Source organism: Notolepis coatsorum (genome assembly GCF_963971535.1).
Source record: "Notolepis coatsorum genome assembly, chromosome: 12".
NCBI classification, from domain to species: domain Eukaryota; kingdom Metazoa; phylum Chordata; class Actinopteri; order Aulopiformes; family Paralepididae; genus Notolepis; species Notolepis coatsorum.
Genome location: NC_140176.1, coordinates 65,915,575 through 65,942,996, shown reverse-complemented (window position 1 = coordinate 65,942,996; position 27,422 = coordinate 65,915,575). Strand labels below are relative to the sequence as shown.

At 45.4% G+C, this 27,422-nt stretch overlaps 1 protein-coding gene across 1 annotated transcript; it reads left to right on the top strand.

Annotated features, from left to right (window-relative positions):
- Window positions 1–217: 217 nt before the first annotated feature.
- Window positions 218–27,393, top strand: usf3 (upstream transcription factor family member 3). Its single transcript, XM_084325854.1, has 7 exons — window positions 218–307; window positions 5,235–5,359; window positions 8,923–8,954; window positions 10,723–10,805; window positions 11,287–11,383; window positions 12,427–17,447; window positions 23,778–27,393. Exons 2-7 carry the CDS (start codon window positions 5,316–5,318, stop codon window positions 25,605–25,607), a joined length of 7,107 nt encoding a protein of 2,368 aa, XP_084181980.1. The 5' UTR covers window positions 218–307; window positions 5,235–5,315; the 3' UTR covers window positions 25,608–27,393.
- Window positions 27,394–27,422: the final 29 nt, after the last annotated feature.

Here is a 27,422-nt window from a genome sequence, read left to right as displayed (position 1 = left end):
GCTATGATACAAACAATATAGAGATGCAGAAAATGTGTCTAAATTGTGCATACATGCATACAGTGCTGCAAAATAATTCCTTCCTGGCTCCCGTCGCTGTTATTCACGTTGATTGGCTGATACTTGGACACTTCCAAAAATCTCAAATGCTATTGGCCAATACTACCAGAACAGTCCGCCTTCTGCACCGGGGTAGGTTGTAGCTAGTTTGTTTTGGGATGAGTTGAGGTGAATACTTTGTAAGCTAGCTTCAAAAGCCCAAAGTTTTGACAAGAAGGACATGGTCTCCGAGATGCTGAAGCTACAGGTAAGTGAACAACGTCCACCAACAGATTAGCGTCAAAGACACCAGAGAGGCGAAGGGGTCGTACAACATTGCATTGTGCTGTCGATGTCGGTAGGCGATCAGTTAGCTTGATTGCTAGCTGGAAATAAACCCAACTGGCTAGCTGTAGCTACTAGCTAGGGTGAGATTGTCTTATTTCTAACGTGTGTTAATCTTTTGGATATATGTCACAGTGTCGACACTTCATCACACCCCTAAACGCCATGTATTTGATTGTGAAATTCCGAAATGACAACCCTGTCAAAGTGAGCGAGTGAGATGCACCAGCTGAGTTGAACAGCCACCTAGTCTTAATATAATGTCTGCAATGCATCAGCTCTTTAGTATTGATTGATTGATTGAAAAGTTTATTAACAGATTGCAGTATGGGTACAGTACAGTACAGCTCAATACATACAATTGTTAAGGGGATGCAGACCAGAGAAATACTTTCGTCTTGTTTACATCTTGTACCGGATCTCCTCTCTGGTAAACAAGAATACCCTGAAGACTCTAGCAGGAGCACTCATTCAAGGGTACTACGACTATGCTTGCACCTCATGGTACCAAAGCACCTCAAAGGCACTAAAAAACAAATTACAAACATCTCAAAACAAGCTAGTCAGACTACTGCTTGACCTGACTCCTAGAACCCACCTCACCCCTGCCCACTTTGACAACCTAGAATGGCTTAGAGTAGACTACAGAGTACAGCAACTTGCAATGGGCCTGGTCTACAAGATACACGATTGATTGATTGATTGATTGATTGATTGAAAAGTGTATTAACAGATTGCAGAATGGGTACAGTACAGTACAGCTCAATACATACAATTGTTAAGAGGATGCAGACCTGAGAAAGACTTTCGTCTTGTTTCCATCAGGGTCCCCCATTTTCAATTCATCATATGACACACATGACATACAGATAGACAGTACTGCTACATCTATACATTTATGACATACCAGATTTTCAAATACAGTACTGTTTGTGATACTAAACAAATCCAGAAGAAGAGTGTATATACATTTGACATAGAAACTGTGCATTGGGGGAGGTTGGGTAGGTGGGGCGGGGCTGTACATTGGAGGTGGGGGGGGGGGGGGGGGGGGGCACTGTACATTGGAATACTGACATACATTTGACATAGAGACTGTACATTGGAGGAGGTTGGGTAGGTGGGGTGGGGTTGGGTGGGGCTGTACATTGGAATACTGACAAAGCCATGCTTGGTCTTTATTGTACAACTGGGTTAGGACATTTGTAGGGGCCAGTTTTGAATTGCAGTCTCCCGTAGGTGTTCTTTGAGAGTGCTTTTGAAGGTGGGTAGTGATTCACATTCCTTTACAGCTTTGGGTAGGGCGTTCCACATTGTTGTGGCATAATTGCGAAACGTGTTTAGTCCCTTGTTTGAGCCGAATCTGGGTTTTACATGATTTGTGGAGCTCCCTCTGGTGTTGTGATCGTGGTATTCACTGACCTTTGGGAAGTATTTTGACATGTACATGGGTACCTTGGTCGTGTAAGTGTATCTTGTAGACCAGGCCCATTGCAAGTTGCTGTACTCTGTTGTCTACTCTAAGCCATCCTAGGTTGGCAAAGTGTGCAGGGGTGAGGTGGGTTCTAGGAGTCAGGTCAAGCAGTAGTCTGACTAGTTTGTTTTGAGATGTTTGTAATTTGGTTTTTAGTGCCTTTGAGGTGCTTTGGTACCATGAGGTGCAAGCATAGTCGTAGTACCCTTGAATGAGTGCTCCTGCCAGAGTCTTCAGGGTATTCTTGTTTACCAGGGAGGAGATCCGGTACAGGAATCGAGTTCGTTGATTGACTTTTTTTATTACATTGGATGCCATTTTGTCACAGGAAAGATTAGCCTCTAGGATGGAACCCAGGTAGGTAATTTCATCTTTCCTTGTGACAATATTGTCACCCACTGTAACTGAGAAGCCGTCTGTTTTGCTGAGTTTGTTATTTGAACCGAAGAGAATGGACTCTGTTTTGCCCATGTTTAATGATAGTTTGTTGTCGGCGAGCCATATGCAGATTTTGCCTAGTTCCGAGCTGAGGGTTTTTTCAACCTGTAACTTGTTCTTGTCAGAGACCAGCAGGGCTGAGTCGTCCGCAAACAGGAACAAGTTGCAGTCACAAGCTGACGACATGTCATTTGCATAAATTAGGAACAGTAGTGGTCCTAGTATGCTTCCTTGTGGAACACCACAGTTCACTGTGAGGGGGGGGGGGGGGGATAGGGTACCGTTTACCTCCACCATCTGTTCTCTCCCCTCCAGGTAGCATTGTATCCAGCTCACTGATAGACTATCAAAACCAATTGCTTTTAGCTTGTCAATCAGAATGGTGTGATTGACAGTGTCGAAGGCCTTTTGTAGGTCCAGCATGACCATGCCGCAGTATTTGCCCGCGTCCACCTCTTGTTTGATGTGGTCGTTCAAATAGAGAAGGCATGTGTCAGTGGAGCGGGATGTTCTGAAACCAGATTGGAATTCGTAGATTAGATTTTTTTCCGCAAGGTACTTTTCGACCTGTTCGTATACTATTATTTATTTCCATGACTTTCGAGATGGATGTAAGGATAGAAACGGGGCGGTAGTTGCCTGGGTCTAATTTGCTGCCCTTTTTGTGCAGGGGTGTTACTCTCGCAATTTTGAAGTCCTTGGGGATGTGTCCCTGTTTTATGGAGAGGTTTATTATGTGTGTGATGACTGACAAAAGAAGCCACCCAACTCCTCGTCCAATCAACAGTCATCTCCCGCCTCGACTACTGCAACGCACTGCTCGCTGGCCTCCCGGCCACTGCCACTAAGCCTCTTCAACTCATTCAGAACGCAGCGGCCCGCCTGATCTCAAACCTACCGAAGTCGGCCCATGTCACCCCACTTCTTAGGGACCTGCACTGGCTCCCCATTGCTGCACGAATCCGCTTCAAGGCCCTCGACCTAGCATACCGGGCGGCAAAGGGAACTGCTCCCGCCTACCTCCGGTCAATGGTCTCTAACTACACACCCTCAAGACCCCTACGCTCTGCATCTTCTGGCCGCCTCAGACCTACTCCTATCCAAGCTCCGGGAGGGTCATCAAAGAGAAGTCGCCTATTCTCAAACCTTGCCCCACAATGGTGGAATGAACTACCCACCCCAGTTAGGACAGCCGAAACACGTCCAATCTTTCGCCGTCGACTAAAGACGCACTTCTTCAACAATTATCTGAATTAAAAAAAAAAAAAAAAAAAAAAACGAACCATACTGTCATGCACTTGTCCTAATAAACTAACCTACACTGTAGCACTCAACACTTTGATGAACATTGTTACTCAGCTGATAGAGTTGTGCCCTTCCTGATGGCTTGTCGTACAGAACTTGTAAGTCGCTTTGGATAAAAGCGTCAGCTAAATGACTAAATGTAAATGTAAATGTAAATGGGGTGATGGCGGCTGCTGAGTCTGAGGAATTTGGAGGGGATGTTGTCATGGCCAGTGGCCTTGTTCGGTTGGAGGGCGCTCAGTTTTTTGAGTACCTCATATGTAGTTACCATTTCCAGTTTGAAGTCGTCTTTGTGGACGCCTAGGTTCTTGTAGTATGCTACTATGTGTTCTACCCCATACTGCCCTGAGTGGGAGGGTAGTTTGTTTACCAGTGTTTCGGTGGCTATGTTTGTGAAGAAAGTGTTTAAGTAATTGGCTACATCCAGCTTGTCTGTGATGAGCGTGTTGTCCGTCTGTATGTTTATGTTTGAGAACCTGGTTTTAAGTTTTTTACTGCAGCCTAGTTGATTATTGAGTAATTTCCAAAGTTCACATGGTTTATTTTTGTTTTCCTCAGTTTTGTCATTGATGAATTTTTTTTTAGCAGTTTTGATCATGGAGTTTATGTAATTTCTTAGTAGCAGGTGGTTGTGTATGTTTTCCTCACACTGGCATCATGTAGGACAATACTTACAGGGAAATATGCTCCTCCTGTCAGAGTTCGATACGGTAACTGTATCTGGACTCTTTTTGTATCACAAACAGTACTGTATTTGCAAATCTGGTATGTCATAAATGTATAGATGTAGCAGTACTGTCTATCTGTATGTCATATATGTCCTGATGAATTGAACATGGGGGACCCTGATGTAAACAAGACGAAAGTCTTTCTCTGGTCTGCATCCCCTTAACAATTGTGTGTATTGAGCTGTACTCACTGTATTGTACCCATTCTGCAATCTGTTAATAAAGTTATCAATCAGTCAATCAATAACGCAGGTGCCTAATCGTAGGCTACATGTCCCTGTCACAACCCAATGTCCACTCACAATGTTTTCATAGACAATTACTCTCTTGTTAATCTCACAACCTGTGTATTTCTTGCATTTAAAACACCCTGTAGTCATTTGAAACACCAGTAATAACTTGGCGTATCTGGGTAGAAGACGGTGGGACTTAACAGCCTATTTCTCTTTCTCTCTCATTGTGAATTGAACATGGGGGACCCTGATGTAAACAAGACGAAAGTCTTTCTCTGGTCTGCATCCCCTTAACAATTACTGTGTATTGAGCTGTACCCATTCTGCAATCTGTTAATAAAGTTTTCAATCAATCAATATCTTCATCTTATAAATATGTAACGTTACCACCCAACAAAGTTTAAAAAGCTCATAATTCATATACAATTGTTGTAGCCTACATACCATTAGATATTTTCCAGCAAATGCTGTCATGTACGCCACAACATAATTTCTTATCCGAATGTGTTAATTCAACAATGTTTTGGGTGGACTTTGAATTAGCCCCAATGTGACTCTAATTTTGGTTAAAGAGGTCAAATGTAAAAAAATATATTTGTGTAAAGATAAGTGTTTATCACTTAACTCTATATTTTCTATTGACAAATGTAATTTTCCTCTAATTCTGTTTAGGTAATGCAGTTCAGGGTTCTGAGGTCTGGCTGGTGAGTGTTGATGACTGGTGCCTACCACACAGGCAACAGTTAGGACAGTATGCCAGAGATGACCGAGACCCAGACCCATGGCCGCAAACCCAAGTAAGTAGAAAGTAGGGCTGACCCCAATGCTTGGAAGCTTCAGTCACTGACCTGGGCCCCGTTTCATGTACCTGGATAACTGAGTTAGCCGGATAACTTTAGCTGGATAACTGGGTTAGCCGGACTTTCCGGTTTCATATACGTGGATTTTCCAGATCACCATGCCAACAGATCCAAAAGTTTGAGCCTGCTCGAAAGCAGAGTTCAAGTTCAAGTTAGCCTGAACTATCGCCACGCCCCCGCAAAGAAGTGACAGCCCGTTTCCTGAAACTATTCCCACAGTCTACGATCTGCATTATACCATTCTGAATTACGTTTTTGTGCTCCATTCTTCCAGAGGGGGCTTTTGAAATGTAAAATAGACCCAAAATGCTGATATTAAATTCACTTTGTCCTAAATAATGCACGTTATATATACCGTGGCGACGGTGGCGCTCGCTCGTGCGATGTACACATGATGTGGTTATTTTAATTGTAACTGGGATTAAGATGTCTGATGAGATGCGCTGTTTGACGGATTTGAGAAATTGAATGAGCCGTTGACGTCACATTAATGAATGAGGATAAAGAGATAAACTTCATTCAAAACAAAGGATATTCTAAACACGGGTCTCTCGTTCATTAATGTATAAACAATGAATTTATCCCATCTGGCCCAGTGGCCCAGCGGTAGTGCTCAAGCCTGCCAATCCAGCGACCGGGGTTCAAATCCCGGTGTTTCCAATATGATTTTTTTGAATATAATATTAATGATTATACGCCAAAGTAGCCTGGTTTTAAGTTAAAATATTATAAATCTACATGCATTGAGGATGTCATTCTTTATATAGCTCTCAACGTGCACCAAATTGAATTATTCCTATATTGCAAAAAGAAGGAAAAGACTAGGGTCTTGAACCCCGGTCGTCCGTGTGAAAGTCAAAAGAAGAACCCGTTACACCACAGAGAAGATAAGTAAAAGATTGACTATACATCAATCAATGGGTAAGAGAGCCGTATCGTAATTCTGTATAACAGTTAACTAATAATTTTCGCTAGCAAGATCTCATTTGATTATTCAATCCAGCAGGCAAGTTTAAAGAGATATAATCTGATTGATTGAGGTAATGAGGGACTTAGAATTAGCCTATAGATAACGCATTTAACTTGTCGGCGAGGCGATTGAGCCGTATTGCAATCTGTCAATAAAGTCTTAAATCAATTAATCAATCAATGCCGTTGAGAATCAGGATCTCTGCCATCGATACGTGCTGGCTTTTCACCTAAAACGGCCGCGCGCATTTAGCCTGACTCGCAAGTCTGGCTTGAGTTAACGAGACTGAATCCACCTTTGTGAAACAGGAAAATCCCGGCTTCGAACATCGGGTTAACTGAAGCTGGATAATGGACATCTTGATCGACTTAGTTGAACCACGTACATGAAACAGGGCCCTGAATGCTTGGAAGCTTCAGTCACTGACCTGAATGCTTGGAAGCTTCAGTCACTGACCCGAATGCTTGGAAGCTTTAATCACTGACCCCAATGCTTGGAAGCTTCAGTCACTGACCCGAATACTTCAAATCTTCAGTTGCTGACCCGAATGCTTTTTTTTTCTTTATTATTGTTACAGCTTTTTTAAATGTACATACATTCAGGATGTAAGATGCTTGTTTTTCTCGGCTCCCCAACAGTAGTAGATTTGTAAACATAATTAATACACAACGTATATTCTATCTACCTGGCGTATTGGAACTTGGATGTCTGGAAGAATAAAGCTTCCAATTATTCAATTATTACAACTAAAGCTTTGGAGCTCAACCATCATAATAGGGAGGGAAGGTACAGCCCTCGTAGAAATCATAGATATCTCGATCGATTTATCACAGTGGTTCTCAACCAGGGGTCCCAAGAAAAATGGGGAATAGTCTACATATATATATATATATGAATGACAACTCTAATCATAGGTTTCATAAACCTTACAATGTTGTCTCCCCATCTACAGTAGACAGTTATGCAATTCTGGACTGAGTCATATCTCACAACCAATATCTTACCAGATGACCCTGAGACAAAACCTAGTCAAATGAAGGTCCATGGCCTAAATATGTAGGGGTCCTTGACGTGAATAAGGTCTTTCAGTTAGATACATACACTATATAATATATAGTAGTAGTAGTAGTAGTAGTAGTTTTTTCAGTCATCATCTCACACAATACAATATACACCAGGGGTAGGCAACCCTAGGCATGCGTGCCTGCATAGGCACGCAGGGGCATTTTCATAGGCACAGGGGGCAGCATTATTTTTTTTAATTTTTTTTTAATAAATATTATAGTGAAATATTTTGCACTGTTGTCGCATTTATCTTGTTGAAATCCTCCCACAGGTTCTTTTTACTAGCACATATTTAATTGAGACCCTTTATTTGTTTATTATTTCAATTTAGCTGGAAATACATTGCTACATCATTCAGTAACATTTGCAGAGCCTTATAACAAAAATATTATTACGGTCACCATTGTGACCAGTGGGATTAATCAACACATTTTATTATTTATTTTTCTATTTCATTGAACATTGCACATGTTAAAAGCCATTTTTTTACCAAGTCAACTTGTGTTCTTAAAACAATGACAATAAACATAGTTTTATTAGGTTGAAATAATGTGGTTGTGTACTTATTTTTCTGTTAACTTATTATGGATTGAAAACTGAAAACCTTAATGCACAGTAACTGAACTCAATATTTTAAAGTTCTGGTAACTTATTATTATTTATTTTTTTACAGTGTAGTCTTGCGATCAATCAAAACTTATTTACACGATATACCTCACATTCACCCTCCATTCACATCCTGGTGTTCTCCATTAGGCCTGTAGGTGGAGCTATGACAGCACACGTACAGTACACACACCGATGGTGTGTGATGTGTCCAAAAATGAATGGGCAAATGTGAGTGAAATGGTCGCACTGTATGCAGCTGTTTGTCTGCATTGCATTCCCCCCCCAACTCAGATTTAGGGTTGATACAACCATCATAATAATATTGTTAATAATAACAATAACAATAATGATGTAATAATGTAAAAATTATCATTAAAAATACCTGATTATGAGAAAAAAATTGTACGATGCATGGAATATTGTTGAGGCACACTAGGTACAACTATATTTCAAACAGGCACTCCATGTCAAAAAGGTTGCTGACCCCTGATATACACCATCATTTAACAATATTTGATTTTACAGTGACTGAAAAGGTACAGACTGAAGCATAATGCTTATATATGCCTATATATATATTAAGACTCAAACAGTCCAAGACTCCAAAATTCCTTGTATGTGTTTATGTACTTTGCACATTCTGATTTCACTTATTATGTTTTAGCCAAGACCTCAGTGCAAGCAGATGATGATGATGATGTTGATGATGATGATGATGATGATGATGATGATGATGATGATAATGATAATAATAGATGTAAGCAGTTGTACTTGATAGTTGTACTGGATAGTAATATTTAAAAAGTATTCCAGCGCTGAGTTCTATGTGACTGAAATTTCAAATGTTCTTTTTCAGAAAGAAGAAAAATAAGGAGTCTCATAATGCAGGTGAGATAATTATTGTTATCACTCACCCCCGTCCAGGATATCTCGCACATTTGTTATCCAATTTGGCTCAAACTATTTACATAATTTATTATTATTATTATTATTATTATTATTATTATTTCTAATCAATGGTTTGACGGCATTGGTACAAGTTTTAGTCATTAATGTATACAAGCACAAAAGTAAGTAAGTAAGTATGTTTTAGTTGTATTTTTGTATTTATTTATTAACACAGTTAAATAAAAGTAAAAACAATACATAATAAGTTATAATCATATTGTGAAGGAGAAGTTAGAAGCCTAGAGGCGTATAGAGAACTTCCCCTGTTTTGTAAAATCAAACGTACAAAAATACAAAAATATATAAAAAAAAAAATGAATGAGTACGACAAATATAACAAGTACAATTAGAAACTAAGAAATAAAATAATACACAACATAAAACAGGGTAGGTGTGAAATCAGACTATCCAGGCTAAAAAGGCTAAACGGGTAGGTTTTGAACCAGGATTTAAAGGCAGACATGGAGGACCAAGGTGGCGACCAGGCGCCAGGTCTACTCTGGAACTACGTGTCAGTATAATGAGTCCTCTGTCTACTTGGTGTTGTACTAAATATTCATGATTGGAGGTCATACAGGTGGATGTGTGCTGTAGTGCAGCTATTGCATCTCTCTCATGAGTCCCTTTCACACTGCCCCCCTGTATCTATCCTCCACCTGTCAATATAGACGCTTTCACACTGCCCTCCTATATCTATCCTCCACCTCCTGTCAATATAGACGCTTTCACACTGCCCTCCTATATCTATCCTCCACCTCCTGTCAATATAGACTCTTTCACACTGCCCTCTTGTATCTATCCTCCACCTCCTGTCAATATAGACTCTTTCACACTGCCCTCTTGTATCTATCCTCCACCTGTCAATATAGACTCTTTCACACTGCCCTCCTGTATCTATCCTCCACCTGTCAATATACTCTTGTCTTTCACACTGCCCTCTTGTATCTATCCTCCACCTGTCAATATACTCTTGTCTTTCACACTGCCCTCTTGTATCTATCCTCCACATCCTGTCAATATAGACTCTTTCACACTGCCCTCCTGTATCTATCCTCCACCTGTCAATATAGACTCTTTCACACTGCCCTCCTGTATCTATCCTCCACATCCTGTCAATATAGACTCTTTCACACTGCCCTCCTGTATCTATCCTCCACCTGTCAATATAGACTCTTTCACACTGCCCTCCTGTATCTATTCTCCACCTGTCGATATACTCTTTCACACTGCCCCCCTGTATCTATCCTCCACCTCCTGTCAATATACTTTCACACTGCCCTCCTGTATCTATCCTCCACATCCTGTCAATATAGACTCTTTCACACTGCCCTCCTGTATCTATCCTCCACCTGTCAATATAGACTCTTTCACACTGCCCCCCTGTATCTATTCTCCACCTGTCGATAAATCGATATACTCTTTCACACTGCCCCCCTGTATCTATCCTCCACCTCCTGTCAATATACTCTTTCACACTGCCCTCCTGTATCTATCCTCCACCTGTCTATATAGAGGTAAATGGCTGCATTTATATAGCGTTTTCAAAGTGATGAGAATAACATTCTAAATTAACCCAAAGTTTATTTCCTGTTGCAATGTTTGCTAATGCAGTAATTGATGCAAGACACAATTGGGTCCAAACTGTTCAACACAATTCCAGTGGAACCATCTATATCTTAATTTATTTCCCTTTTCTTTTCTTTTGCAGTTGAGAGACACAGAAAAGAGAAGATCAATGCTGGTATTAACCGCATTGGAAATCTTCTACCATGCTCACAGGCCCTGAAACAGGTGTTTTTTTCTTTCTCACTCACTTTCATGATCATATAAGCTAATATGACACATATATAGATGGATGGATGTTCTTTATTGTCCAGAAGGGTAATTAATTTATCTCCGGTCAGTATACTACATACAGACAAGACGATAAATAAATAAAACCAGTCAATAACACCACAGTAAAAACTGTGTCCTACATGTGTATATATATATATATATATATATGTAAATGTAATGGGCCGGGGAAATTTAATTTGAACACTATTGAATTTGAATGAATAGAATCCCAAGATTGATCTTTTAATCTATGCCTTTTAATATCTCTCTCTCTCTCTCGCTCTCTCTCTCTCTTCTCTCTCTCTCTCTCTCTCTCTCTCTCTCTCTCTCTCTCTCTCTCTCTCTCTCTCTCTCTCTCTCTCTCTCTCTCTCTCTCTCTCTCTCTCTCATATCCAATGGCAACATTCTGTTTTAAAATGTCTGTTGTGGTCTTCAGAGTAAGAACATGATCCTGGACCAGGCCTTTCGTTACATCACAGAACTACAGAAACAAAATGATGCAATGCTTCTTGAAGGAGGGGATAAAGTCCAAGGTGAAGTTTTCTAATATTATACCTTTCTTGTCATCTACCATATCCAGTTATTGATGTATTTGTCCATGTTGCCATGACAGCAGCTAATGGCTGTACTAATGTATTTGTCTGGTCACATTATCAGAATGAGAAACACAGACTAAAATACAATGAATGTGCCGGAATTTTGTCTTGTTGACAATGGTGCCAAAACATTTGACAGCTTGTACGTTTCACAGTGCGAGAGACACATGTGGTGGTGCAGTGACAATTGACAATCTCAAACCCCGCCCTTCCGAGGAAAGCAACGATTGTGATTGGACGATTAAGAAAAGAGGAAAGGGTTTGAGATGGGTCAATAGGACAGCCCAGACAGCCTGACAACAACACTCTTTATACACATACATCTGTGGGGTATTACAAAGTCTTATAAAGTATTAAATTCACAATTCTCAATTTAAGGCCTTAAAAGCTATTCAAAAGTCTTACATTTAATGTGCACAGCCCGGCTTTAAGGAGATTAAATAATATGTAATATGTCAAATGTTTTTATATTCAAGTCGTTTTTTTTATTATGCTGGGCAACCGGGAGCTTGGTGCGTCTGGCAAGAGCTTGTATGGAACACGCGAGAATTTAAATTGGCATGCAAGTGCAGCCCCCAGTTCAGTGTCGCCATGTGATGTTTTAGCTAGTATGGTAGTGAAATTGGTATTCAATTTAGCTCTAAGTGGTATTAAAAAGTCTTAAATTTAACTTGTTGAAACCGGCAGATAACCTGATACAGTTAACCCTTTCACTGCCGCACTATCAAACAGTTAACCCTTTCACTGCGACAATACACAGAAGGTTAACCTTTTCACTTCCACACGACAGCCGGTTAACCCTTTCACTGCCACACGACAGAAGGTTAACCCTTTACTATCACACAACCGACGTGGCAGTGAAAGGGTTAATGTATGTCCGTTTTAGCTTTGCAGTGTTCTAATACTGGCGGTGAAAGTGTGTGTCTGTGCTTATATTATATTATATTAAATATATTCACACCCCTCATCTCTCATCTCAGCGGAGGAGATCCGGCGGCAGCGGTGTCAGCTGGACGAGCTTCGGAAGGAGAGCGCGCACTACATCGAGCTCCTCAAGGCCCACGACATCAACTTCCTCGACGACCCCACCATCCACTGGAAGGGCAAGCAGCGCAGCGCCAAGGTAGCCAAGGTGATGCCCACCCACCAGCTGCCGAAGGGGATCATCGTGTACTCCAACGGGAACGTGATCTGCCCGGCGGGGAAGGAGACAGGCCCCGCCCTCCACCCGGGGAAACAGACAACCGAGGCCGTGGTTCTTCAGCCTGAGGTTGACGGCAGGGTGAGGCCGAATGGAGCCCTGCTGCAGGTCAACGGCGTGTCCTCCTCTCCTTCTCTTCTTCCCAGGGCGACCGTCGCCCCTACGGAGGCTACGCCGGGCCTGAGATTGGTGGAGCAGTGTGTGGTGGAAGCGCCGGCCACCGTCCCCGCTCTGCCCCCCTCCGTGTCCTACATCACCCTCCAGATCCCCGCCGTCACCACCACCCTGGCCCAGCAGCCCCAACCTGCCACCCCGGCAGCTCAGAGCCTGACCGTAGCTGCCAATCCAGCCCCACAGCTCCCCGTTCAGCCACCCACCCAGCCTGTCCCCGGCCTCACGGCCCTCCCCCAGACTCTGACCACATCCAGACCGCTGGTCCCAGAGGTCGCCTCTGTGTTCGCCCAGGACACCGCCATCCGGACAGTCACCTACACCACCGTCCCCAACAGCTCTGCCCTCCTCAGAGCGGGCAGCACGCAGACCACCTGGACCACTCTGCAGCTGACGGGGAACACGGTGCAGCCGGTCTGCCAGAGTCTGCCCACCTCAGAGATCAATGCCACCGGCCAGGCTGTCCAGCAGCTGACGCTGTGCCCCGTGGGCACCCAGCCTCCTGTTCAGCCCGTTCAAATCCAGATGCAAACTCAGGCACCCGTACAACAGGCTCCCATCACTGCTCATATCCTGCAGAGGCCCCCCCAACTACAGCCAACCATCCTGACCCAGCCTCGGCCTGTTCTAGCCACCCAGCCCCAATGTACTGTCCTACCCCAGGCAGCTATAGTGCCCCAGCCAGCTGTGCTAGCTCACCCAGCTGTGGTGTCACAGCACCAACCCGCTGTGCTTCAGTCGCCGTCGCTGGTTCCCCATCCCCAGGCAGCCCTCATCCCACAGCACCAGTCGGCTATGGTACCCCAGCCACTCTCTCAGCCAGCCCTTGTACCCCAGCCTCAGGCCACCGTGCTTCCTCTGCTTCAGACCATGCAGGTACTGCAGGTCAACCCGACCGTTTCTGCTCCGCAGAGCACTAATAACCCAAGTGTGGTCATCCTTCAGCAGGCCAACACCTGCCCAGCCCAGTCCATGGTCAGGGAGGAATTAACCAATCAGACGCCTTGCCAGCACATCGTAATAATCCAAGCCCCCAATCAGACTGCACCAATCCCCCAGAATCCTCAGGTTGGTATGGTGCCTGCCGCTGTGCCCACTATGGTACCCGCTGTGCCTAGTCAGACTAGCTGTGCCACCCCGACCACATGTCTACAGACTGTCGGGGGGAAGCAGCTGGTGCACATTCTACCACGTCCCATTCAGCCCCAAGTAACCCAAACATTACAGGCCTCCCATGCTTCCTGTGTCCCCTCTGTCCCCACAGCGCCACAGACCATCACTGTTAACGGTCAGGTCTTCGCCCTGCAGCCCATGAAGACCTCCGACAAGGCTGGCTCCAAGGGCGGTCAGAGCATGCTCCAGCTGGTCCAACCCACCACCAGCGAGGAGCCTACTACCAACGTGGCTCTAAACAGCCTCAGTAGCCTCAACCAGAGCATCTCCCAGGGCCTCCCGCTTACCATCTCCAGCCAGAACAACATTCAGCTACCTGCTGCCCCCCCATCAGTGGTCCAGCAGCAGCTTCCCCCGCCTGCCACCGTCCCAGCTCTCCCACTCAGACAATTACAAGTTCCCTGTATCAAACCAGGGCCAGCGCTTAGTCCTGCTAAGGCCTCGGCGAGGAAGCCTCGGAGGGCCTCTACTACTAAAAAGGCCTCCACCAAGAGGACCAAGCCGACCAGGAGGAAAGAGCTCAAATCATCACAGACGGCTGTTGCCATCGCAGCCAAGCCAGCGCTAGTCGTGGTGGAAAGTCCGACTGTTCAGGTGACTGTAGCTCAAATAGCACCATCTGCTGGTGTAAAAGTCACAGAGCTTCCTGCGGTTAACACCACAGCTAGTGGATCCACAGTGTCCAGTGAAGCTCCCACACCAGGCGAAAGCAGTGTTACTTGTAAAGAAAGCACACTGAAAATGACCACCATCTGTAGTTCATTTAATGGACCGACTGTATCCACTGATATTCTCACAAGGGGTACAAACTCTGTCAGCGGTACCTGTAGTGTCTCTCCGGGCACGTCAATGGTTAGGGTCAGTGCAATGCAGAGTGAAGCCGTTGCAAGTCATGCTAGCGCCAGCGCTAACGTACCAGTGTCTGGCGTCACAACCGTCAGCGGTATGACCGCGAAACCTTCCGATAGTGCGTCTGTGACCGCTCAGAGTAACATACCCATAGTGGTTTGTAACAGTTCCACCGTAAGCAAACACACAGTCCCGCAGAGTCACCAGCCAGACACCACGTCTTCAGCCAAAAGCACAGCGCAGGCGAGGTCGGCGGCCACAGCTGCCGGTTCTAGAGAGAGCAGATCTACAGTCGGTGCTGCTTGTTCCGCCGAGAGTCAGTACATCTCTCCCAGCGTGACGACAGTAACGAGTCGCCCGCCAGTCTGTTCCGTCAGTGTCTCAAAGGGTGCACCGGTAGTTTCGGTCCAGGCCGCCCAGCCCACCTCGGTATGTCGACCCCTGGCCGTCACACAGGACGTTCACCCGCCCCAGTCGCACGCCGTGACCTCCGCCTCTGTGTCCACCACCACCACCACCACCACCACGTCCTCATCTGCTACTCCACCTTCAGCGTCCTCTGTCACGCCGGCACCCTTAACACCCGAGTTTAGGAAACGGGTCGCCGCCAGTAGAACCTTGACTCATCCACAGCCAGACCTGAGCATGCCCACCCCGTCTCCCTCCCACCCCGCCGAAGTCAAACTGGCCCTGGGCCCTGGAAGGGAGAGAGAGGCTCGGAAAGAGGGACACCCCGCTACGGCCACAGAGAAGGATGGCTTGGGGGCTGTGGCGAGTGACACCCCCTCTAAAAAGGACTATGCGCTACCTCAGCCGGTGTACACTAACCTAGATCATGAAACTATGGAGCAGCCCATGATATCCAGCAGGCAGACGGACTCTCCCATGTCCGCTGGGGCGGGGGGAGGTAGGTGCTTCTCTGTGGCATCCATGTTGCCCCAGGGCCATAGTATCAGTGCCTCGTCAAGCTCCTTTGGAAATTTTACATTCACCTCGGAACAGGCGGAGATCTTGGCTCTGGCCATGCTGGAGCAGGACAGCCCCGGGAGGAGGGTGGGAGGCTGCTCTGTAGATGGCCACACCTCCACAAACCCCCTGACTGCTGCATGGGAGCCCCCCAAGACTCTGCCGGCTCTCGCCAGCAAAGAGAGGGGCTCGGCTGGGCAGCAGGCGAAGGCCACTAAGCCCATGGAGCCGGCAGTATCCAAACCACTCTCCCAGCTGTCTGTTAGAGGTCACTCGGGGGAGGGGTCTGTCAGTGGACCAGTGGGAGGTAGACACCCACATAACATCTCCTACTCTCAGGCTCAGTCTCACCCCCAGGTCCAGAGCCAGCCCCAGACTACTACCGTGGGCAGCCTCAGTGTCAACAACCTGATCAGGCCGAGCTCTAGCCAGCAGCCCTACCCTGGCTCTCCCAGTCTGGCCGGTCAGCAGCGCTCGGTGCCGTCTCCTGTAGGGACCTCGGCTCTCATATCCCAGCCTTCAAACTCTGCTCTCCCTCCCTGTTCAGGCACAGTCCAGCTCAACGAATACACACCCTTGAAGAGTGCCCTGATGAGGGCCCAGGCGGGGGTCGGGGTGGGCGAACGCCATGTGAAAAGCGTGTCTAAACGCCAGGCCCAGGAGGAAGTGATGCTGCCTGCTGGTAAGCGGCCCAAAGCTTGCCCGCCACCAGCCACCAACGTGGGCCGTATGGAGGTCAAGCTCCCAGACCACAACCAAATGATGGTGGGTCAGCTTCCCCCCCACTCCTCCACTGTCATGGCCAGGTTAAACCCTGAGGTGGGCACCCTCTTTTCCACCAACTCCTTCATGAGCACTGTGCTGCGGCCCACCGAGGGCCACTGCCCTCCTCAGGGACCCACGGAGCAGAACCAGCCGGGGGTGCTCCACCTGCCCCAGGGGCACCTGCCCCAGCACGCCGCACCCCAGCCTGGCCAGCACCTGGGCGGGAACCCCTACATGAAACAACAGCAGCAGCAGCAACAACAGGAGCAGCAGAGGCACCATCTGTACCAGCTGCAGCATCACCTGACGCAGCCTGACCCTGTTCAGCTCCACACCCTCCACCAGAGGGCACTGCAGCAGCAGCAGCAGGATCAGCAGCACGTCCAGAAGAAGAGGGGTCTGGTCCGAGGCAATCAGACTGGCTCGCCCGCTGGTCTGCCGCAGAAGCAGCATCACATGGAGAAGTCTGGAGTTCAGCAGCAGCAACAACAACAGCAACAGCATCAACAACAACAGCAGCAGCAGCAGACACAACATCAACAACACACACAGCAGCCGTCCCAGCAGCATCCACAGCAACAACAGTCACACCAACAATCTCAACAGCAGCAACAACAACACCAACAGCAGACGCAGCATCAGCAGTCGCATCAGCAGCAGCACCAGCAGCAGCAGCAGCAGCACCAACACCAGCAGCAGCAGCAGCAGCAGGGCTCCCACTCCAGACACCAGCAGCACCTGCAGCAGCAGATCCAACAGCAGCAGCAGCAGCAGCACTTTGGCACGAGGCACCAGGAGAAGAGCTGTGAGGTCCAGCCTGCGGGGCCCAGAACCCACCACAGCAGCACCCACCTGGGCCAGCAGGAACACCTCAAGGTAGGTCCAGGGCAGTGTTGGGAAAGTTCACTTTCTACATCAACTAGTTCAGTTCACAGTTCACACATTTTTAAATGAACTAGTTCAGTTCATAGTTCAAAATTTTAAATTTTTAACTAAAGTTCATGGTTTCAAAAATGAACAAATTTATAGTTTATAGTTCTTTTTTCAATACGTTGCTGCAAGCTATTATTTTTCAAATGTATTGCCACAATCCATAATAGAACCACAGAATACTGGCATTTCCATAACGCTTTGCTGCCGCCCATTCAGTCCACACTAGTAGCAGCTGCAGCTTTCATCTCTACAGTATATTTTCAAAAACATAAGGAAAAACCCGCTGCTTGAATGGTCTTTATTAAGTATAATAATCTAAATATACTTAAAGTACCAAAAGTGAAATTAGTCATTGTGCAAACATATAAACATGTGCCGACATAACTCTGTACTAACGCAACACGGGGTAGGAACCAGGCTGAGGTATGAAACTAAGATTGTACCTCAAAGTTCAATATTCAAAGTGCAAAACATTTACTGACTTTAACTAAAACTCTTTTAAATGCTCATACACCGACGTCGTAGAGTCTGACTCTGAGCGAGTGCAGCGCCTTCTGAAAGTTGCTGAAAGCTGCTCTACTACCAGACTCCCCGAAGCTCCGCCCAGAGCGGTTGCCAGATTGTGTGGTTTTCAGCATTATTTTAAATTATTTTACGGTGTGTTTTAACTGGGTTTTCGGCTGAAAGGCATATGAAATCTGGCACACGTTTGAACGCCGTTATAATATAGTGCTGAGAATGAACGCACTTTTGAACGCCGTTATACAGCGCTGAGAATGAACGCGTTCTCAATTACGTTCATTTAGGGGGGGAAACATCCGTTCAGTTCACGTTCGCCCAAAATACGAACGCGTTCACGAACGATCGTTCATTGAACGCGTTCAGGTACATCACTGGTCGAGGGTCACAGGGTCTGGACTTGGAGTTTAGTGAGTTTGATGTCAAGATGATCACCCCCCCCCCCCCCACAATTGCCCTATCTTTTTGTGTTTATTTTTTTCATTCTCCATTAACTGACTGAGCAGTAGACTGACATAACAGCTAAACATGAGTTTTTAAGTATTCTAATGTTGTAAATGATCACATTGCATCAGTCTTGTATTTTGTATGTGTATTGTATTCAATACAATTTAAAATAATGTATTCATCCCTCAAGGGGCAATTCAAGGCAAGTGAGTTTGCAAAAATAACAGAAGACCACAGCATATTAGGGCTGGGCGATATGCCCAAAATATCATATTTATTGACGGTATAACTAGAGTTGTTCCGATACCGATACCAGTATCTGAAATGCCTCCGATACAGCCTAAAATGCTGGTATCGGAGAGTACGCCGAAAGTCTAGCTTCCGATCCCATATGACGTCATTTATCTCCTGCGGAGAGTGAGGATTATAAAATGAACGTGTTTTAAAGTGTGATGCTGTTTGTTATTTTAACAGCAGATACACTTTCTTAAATTCCATTGTCCCGACAGAGCGGTGTGACGGGGTGCTCGGATGTGTTTCGCTTGCTGGTGTTATTATACTGTAGCATTAACAGCTGAAAAGCTAGCTAGTTGGAACAACATCCGTTTTAACGTTACATCAAATCAGATGATCGCCTGTCCTTTCTCCAGGACCTGACACTGGCCGTCTATCAACAATAATGCACCCACGCCACGGTGAATCATATTTAAGTCAAGTAGCTACTGACTAGGGGTGGGGGGGGGGGAAATCGATACGTAGTAGTATCGCGACAGGGACGCCAAGTATCGATATTTAAAAAAAAAAATTTAAACAATGTTTATTTGTATTTTCTTTTTTTTTCAGTTTTACAGCATCAGTTCAACAGTTCAACAACCATACAAAAGAAAATGCTGCCAACTGCCCCCCCTCCCCGAGTTACAGAAAAATAGATACAAAATACCCCCCCCCCCCCCCCCTGAAAGAAAAATAATAAATCAATATAAACAAAAACAAAAAAAAAACTCTAGGCCAGACCCCCCCCCCTCCCCTCCCCCAGACTAGGACCTCAACAAATTCAGTTTTTTCTTCTTTTTTTTTAACACATTTTGAGAATTTTGTAAACCCAGTTACACCCGTCTAACAGGTGCCCATACTTCTACACCAAACAAATAAATATCTAACGTTACATCTTTTCTCTTCAAAGAGCAACTAATAACATTTACAGTATCATTCATTGCAATATATACCCATCAGAAAGACAACCTACTATGTAATCTGTTCTAAGTATTGCCTAAACCCAGCCCAGCATTTATCAAAGAGATGTGGTTTTTTCTTAACACTTTGACTGCCATGAAACGTGTTTAGACGTCATTGCTGGCCATGCTCAAGTTGCCGGAGGACACTGTACAGCGTCCTTATATCAATATTTAAAAAATCTGCGATCGGATTCATATGTCCCCTCCGCTGGCCTGAGATCCACCAGCAGGACCCACTGAGCTCTCTGGCGGTTCAGGAGCGCCATCTGGTGGCCGATCGGCGCAATCGCTTAACAGGATGTGCCATAGAGGTTGTGCTAGACGTCCGTAGTACTTCCGGGCACTCGCTATAGGTCCCGGGACTCTGGCTCGTCACGCTACACAGTGATCGATTGCCAATAACTCGATAAACAACATGATTTGGACGTATATACCATTATACAAGCTGGAGATGGACCGGGTAAATTTACATCCCATAATGATAAGACTTCTACTCTACGATGATCGCCCAACGGCGCGCGGAGACTGGGGTGAGTTTCAGCGTGTAACGTTACCGTCTTCAATACTAACTGCTATTATCAACATTTGACCCACATTAGATGATTGCCCACGGAATTATAAACGCCCCCTAGCCCATCCGGTCAACATCAGATGACGTGTAGTAACTTCTAGAAGTACGTCTAGTTGGAATTTTTTATATCGCGCTGATTGCCATAAAACTGTATTGCATCATCAATATAATGCATTTGGGGCTATAGATCACGTTCTGGAGAAAGCTGCAGAAAGAGATGAAAACATACTTATACATTAGACCAGGGGTGGGCAATTATTTTTCCCGGGGGGCCGAATGAGCAACTGAAAATATGTTGGGGGGCCGGGCCAAAATTCCAAACTCAATTATGCATAATATACATTTTATTTCTATATAAAAAGCAGTAAATTGCATTGTTTTGACCCCTGGTAAGAGTGTATGTTATTATTTGGCAATTAAAAGGTGAGGTTAGCTTTCAAAAATATCATTTATTCAAATAGAATTTATTTCCAAAATGATAAACAAAATGTGAAACATTAATAACAAAGGGCATTTTGAGTTTCATATACTATTGAAACAAGGATTTTCTTAGCTTTCTAAAGACATCACATCATCTTATAGCAAAAATAAACAAGACATGTCACTGAACTGTGTAAAGAAAAGTGTCCCAGTTTTGTAGCCTTTTTTACTTTACATGCCTATATTAAACATTTAAGAAAAAAAAATATCAAGTGTCCCATTTCACTTGTTATATTTCCACATTTTAGTGTTCTTCAGTTCTTTTTTGTTTCATTCAGTGTGAGAAATCCAGTCTCTGTTGAGCTTTAACAAGTCCATCAAAGTCAGGTTGCATGTCTGAGGTGGAGATGCGAAGCACAGCTGCCAGATGTTCATCAGTGAGAGAGGATCTGTACCTGGACTTGGTAAACGTCATGACTGAGAATGTCTGTTCACATATGTAGGTGGATCCAAAGAGAACCAACATCTTCTGAGCATGTCTCCTAAGCGTATATTGTGCGTGTGAACGTTGACATGAAAAGAAAAAAGTAAAAAAAAAAAAAAAAAAAAAATATTAAAAAAAAAAATATTTTTTTTATTTTTATTTTTATTTTTTTTTATTATCATGTAATCTTTCGCGGGCCGGTCAGAATCATCCCGCGGGCCGGATGCGGCCCGCGGGCCGTACAATGCCCAGGTCTGCATTAGACCATACTTTACTATGAATATGTGAATGAAAATGTTTAACGTTGCTACACAATGAACAATACATATAGGACTTTGAATGGGCCCTAATAATGGCAATGTAGCAATAGAATTTAAAAAGTTATAGCCATGCAAAGAAGGGGTACTTCTCCATAGACAAATAGAGCCGGCAACCTATGGTATATCATGAATTTAACCCAAGGCAACCAAAGTGTTAAGATTGAACATTATTTTCTCTGATGCCATGTACGAAGAGATTTCACTAAGCCACATAGACATGGGGGGGGATTCAGCACTTTTCCACAGCATGGCAATACACTTGTTCCCTGCAATCATGGCCAATTTAATGATCCGCACCTTGCCTCTCTTATCTGGAGAAATGTCAGACATGTCTGATATTTTATTATTTATATAAAAAAAACATTTCTTTTGTATTTTCTTTTTTTTTGTATAAGGAAGTTGCATTGTTCATTTCAATACCTGTAATAGTACAGTAGTCCACACACACGCACACATGTGCATTCAGTTAAGTTGTAATATGACTGTAATACAAACAGTTCAGTTTGTCAAGTGGTACATGCAACACAGATTACAGTGTTTACATCTGTCTGCTTGAGAAAATACCATGTTCTGCAATAAAAATTATTGAAGTGAGATGAACAGACTGAACTTTATTTTATTAGATAAAACATGTTGACAAAGTTTTACTTTGCAGTTGAAAAAGGTAATAAATCGCAATATTAATATCGCAATACGCAGCATATTTAGTATCGCAATACTATTGTATCGTGACTCAAGTATCGTGATAGTATCGTATCGTGAGACCTCTGGTGATTCTCACCCCTACTACTGACTAGCGTTAGCTGACTAACGTTATCAAATGTCAATGTGAAAACCTTGCGGGGAAGACGAGCTAGGTCAGCTAGCTTAGCTTGATAACGGTACCTTGACTAAAGTTGGTGCTATTCATAATCCAGCAATAATGGCTGCAGACCTGCAAGCAAAGTAGAGCAAGTTCCAAGTGCCAAAGGATAAGAGTCTGAGGCAGAGTCTCAAAAGAGAATGTTGAATATTTATTTTGCATAGAAAATCACAACATAAACGTTACCACTAGCCAGAGCCTCTGCTACTAGCTAACTGAGCAGACTGGGTAGCAAGTGCAACAACGTATAACATCCGTGCGGAACCAATGTCCCAACAACCGTTCCGTGGGTGAACTCATTGAGCATAGTTGTCAATTAATGATACTAACACTAATCTATACAATCACCTGTTGTTGAATAAATACCATTACTTTCTAGTTATTACTAAAAAACTGTATATATAAAACAGTATCTGTAGCTGTAAAAAAACTTTTTTTTTAAATGTTTATAATTTATATAATATAATATATATTTCTTTAAATGTATGCACCAGTGGGGAGCTCCAGTAGCTCACCGCGTACCTCGAGCGCTATTTCGGCGCCGGGGACAACCGTGCTCGTCACGGATCTGGGGTTTAGCGAGTTCGAATCCCGGACTGCAGCCGTGCCTTTCCCAGAGTGTCTTCCCCCCCATCTGTACCCCCTTCAGCCTGTTTCTGTCGGTCATTCTTGACCAGAGTAAATGCGATAAACGCAAAAAAGAGCCAGCGGAATGGCCAAAGTTAAAAAAAAAAAAATGTATGCACCAGTATCGGATCAGTATCGGTATCGGCCGATACCCAAAGCTTAGGTATCGGAATCGGATCGGGAAGGAAAAAATGGTATCGGAACATCTCTAGGTATAACAGTATTGGATGGTTTTCCAGTAGAAGTTACAATGTGATATGACATATTTTATGTCTTTTTCTTGTAATACAATTCTCATGGTGCTATTTCATTCAAACCAGTGTATTCTCTTTTACTTTTTATTAACTTAAAGATACATAGTATATATATATATTATTTACGATATATTTATAATATATATATCATGGATGATGGTATAGTAAAAAGCCATACCTTTGCATGGATCCATGATGGTATACCTTCATATTCTGTATACCTTTCAGCTCTACAGCATACAATGTCATTTATAAACATAAAAACAAAGCTACATTATATTAAATAATGTGTAACTACTGCCTTGATGATGTAGACGAAAGATAACAATGCCCCCCCCCTTTTTTTTATCCTGTTGCTCGGGTTCAACCTGTATTGCAGTGAGAACATATTAAACAATTTGCCAGCGCTTTTTGGATGGTTGAAATGACTTCCTGTTTCCAACTAATCGGATGGGCTTTTTAAACAAAGTGAAATGTTCTGTCCCAACTGGAACATTTGTTGAAAGATAACTCATTCCTCCCTCTTGTCTTCAGCCTGTTCAGGACCACGGTGCCATGCAGAGGCTAATGAACTCTAGGAACCTGGAGCAGCAGCTCATCTCGCAGCCCACCAACCCTGCGTCCCGACCCTCCGACCTGGCCTGCACCCCCTCCCGGCAGGAACGTCACCGCGTCTCCAGTTACTCCGCGGAGGCTCTCATCGGTAAGAGCTCCTCCAGCGGAGAGCAGCAGCAACAGCAGCAGCAGCAGCAGCAGCGTATGGGGCTCCACCTTCAGGCCGGTCGCGGTGCTGCACAGGAGCAGCCCGACCTCCGGGGTTACCTGGACAACTCCAGAGGGAAGGCGAACATCGGACACAACCCCCAGAACCGCCTGGCCCAAGAGCACCCCGGGCCCGCCGATGTCCAGAGGGTGTCCGAGTGCCCCCCTTTCAAGACCATGGGCGGAGGAGGAGGAGGAGTGGGGCATCAACTTGGAGGCTTTGAGGTCCAAGTGTCCCGCGGGGCAGACATGGGCTCCAAGTCGGTGGCGTCCTCCCAGAGGGGTCCTCAGGGTCAGCAGCAGCAGGGGGGCTTCAGAATGGGTCCTCCGGGAGACGGCAGGAGCCGGGGCGGTTACAGTGGAGCGCACCCCGGGTCGCAGGGCGTGCAGATAGGAGCGGGGGGGCTGCCCAGGGACCAGGAGGCCTGTCACCAGAGCTTCATGCAGAGCCTCCTGTCCCCCCACCTGCCCGACCAGAGCAACCACCAGCGGCCCATACAGTGCTGTCCTCCGGTCAGCATGGAGTACAGCTGTGTGCCTGGCAGCTCTGTGGGGGACATGCAGGTCAAGGCATCCAGCCCCAGCGTGCCGCAGAAGGCCCCGGCCATGAGGCTCACCGACGGCAACAAGGGCCACATTCCTCAGGTGGGCGGTAACATGCACGGGGGCCCCGGGGTGCGGACGGGCCTCCCCCACCCTCCACCCCCACACAGCAGCTCGGAGCCTGGCCGCTCATCTGCTCCGTCTAGACCCCCCACTGCTGTCAGCCAGCGCTCGCGCCACATCACCCAGGACAACCAGCCCGCCAAGCTGAGGCCCGGGGACCGGCCCCGCTCGGGTACCTTGAGACCAGGCAACCCCTTTGAGCCCGAGGGACACCTGCCTCTGCCCTCTGGGGGAGGGGTGTTGCTGGGCAGACACCAGCCCGGAGGCGAGGCTCGTCGTAGCAGTATCGTTCGCTTCATGGCAGACACTGCTCAGGTCGCCAGCGACAACAACCTGGTGCCCGACCAACACCTAGCCCAGAACTTTGGCTTCCCCTTCATCGCCGAAGGAGGGATGAACCCTCCTCCCATCAACGCCAACTCCACCTTCATCCCTCCGGTCAGCCAGCCCAGCGTCTCCCGTACCCCAGCCCTGTTGCCCGTGGAGCCCCAGAACACTCTGCCCTCCTTCTACACTTCCTACTCCCCGGCCGCCCACCCCAGCCTCCCCAGCGACATCCCCCTCCAATACTTCTCCAACCAGATGTTCACCAGCCCCAGCGCCGACAAGGGCAGCGCCGCCCCCCTCAACAACCGCTTCGGCTCCATCCTCTCCCCGCCCCGCCCTGTGGGCTTCGCCCAGGCCAGCTTCCCTTTGCTCCCGGACATGCCCCCCATGCCCATCGCCAACTCGTCCGGCATCACCCCGCACCTGTCCAACTTCAGCCTCACCTCGCTGTTCCCCGAGATCGCCACGGCCATGCCCACCGACGGCTCCGCCATGCCCATGTCCCCCCTGCTGTCCCTGACCTCGTCCGCCGACTCGGGCAAGCAGCCCAACCGGCCCGCCCACAACATCAGCCACATCCTGGGCCACGACGGGAGCTCTGCCGTGTAGGCAAAAAGAGCCCACTGTGCCCCCGCGGTGACCTGGCGTTTTGGAACAGCGAGCAGTTCCATTTCTGTCGGGAGACTTTGATGGTCATTTTTGATGTGTGGCCATTTCATTTCGGTTCAGTTAAAGGTAGAATCTGTAATAGTGGGGAAAACGACAACCTCTGCGGTATTCTTGATCGTTATTACAGTCAACATCTTTTGTTGTTGGGTGGAACCTGGGGTGGAGCTCCCTGCTCATCATGGCATCGCCCCCTCAACAAATCTCCCACCTCCATCAACACCTCGTTAGTGAACCTCAGTGTAGTTGATATACCTATGCATTATTTAATGTTCGCTACCTATTGCCCAGCTGGCCACACTGTCATCCATGTATGCTCAGTTGAAACTATTATAACTTGATGCATCTAATGATCTATGCACGAAAACAAATTGTTTTTTTTCTTGGTTATATCAATATTGGGCTGTCGGAACAGTCTTATGTTTGCAGGTTAAGTATTTAATGTTCGCTACCTTTATTGCTCAGCTGTTGAAATATTTTCAACTCGAGTGAACACGCTGCCATCTGTTTGCCTCTGTTCGCATCTTTCAATTGACTTTGAATGCATTCATACCCCCTCTTAATTTAATTTTGCCTTGTATTTGAATGCACAGGCGAACTGTTAAACTAGGCATTGCAGATCGAATATTAATTAAGATCCAGCAATTGGATATTGTGTATTCCTTCTATCTGTCCCTAAATCCTGTGCATTTAAGTATGCTGCTGGAATCGGTGGCAGGACTATCTGAAACGTCCAGAGCTGGTTTCATTGGATGCAATCAAAGTCATTCTTAATGATTTGGAGACACATCTGGCTGCAGATGTTCTGACCAATTTATATCACCCCTGTATGATCCCTGATGTCGATGACTTGTGGCAAATATTTTTGATATTTTGTCTGTAACTTATTTTCTATTGTAAATTCTCATGCTTTTATGTCTGCAACCCTGTTAATTGTGTTGCTGCCAGTCTTGACCAGGACACTCTTGTAAAAGAGGTTCTTAATCTCAATGAGACTTTTCCTGGTTAAATAAAGGATAAATAAAATATCCTATTTCTCGCATAAAATGTCATCAGAAACATATTTTACTGAACCGTTTAGGTGGAAAAGGAGCGTTTATTGCTGTTGTGGTATTTCAAAATGGCGGTTGGTGCACATTGGAAATGTGTCAACAAGGTGCAGTACCAATGGGGTGCCTAGAGGTCGTAGTTTCCCACTAATACAGACTTTTAACATGCGAGCGAAGCACCGGCTATCTGCTAATCAGCGGGGATGAACCGATGTTGATTGAATACTGATCTAAAAGAACAAAGTATTCTCTCCTAGCATACATCTGTGTTAATGGTTTATATATATGTTCACACTTTCACAAGAATAGTTTCTTTCTTTGACATATGATGTCTTTGTCATACTTTTTTTTTTGTATTACAGAAATCAGTTCGCTCTGGGAACTTCTGCTCAGGAAATCCCTTTTTTGAACTTGAATTGACTGTAACCTCAAAAGGATGGTAATTTTTATTGAGGAAAAAAACAATGCACAGAATCCACAAATGTAATTTACTAACTTATATCAGGGTGGACTGAACGTAATTCATTTGTAAAGAGCTATTTTGTAAATAACGATGTTTCATATGAGAGTTGCTAGAATATGTATGTATTTGTAAATACAAAGTTGATTAATAAAGTTTATAAGAAGACTTCAGTTGGTTGTGCTTGTGTGATGTGTGTATATATAGGTTGGTGGTTGTACTCATAGATATAAAGCGTAGATGGCACAA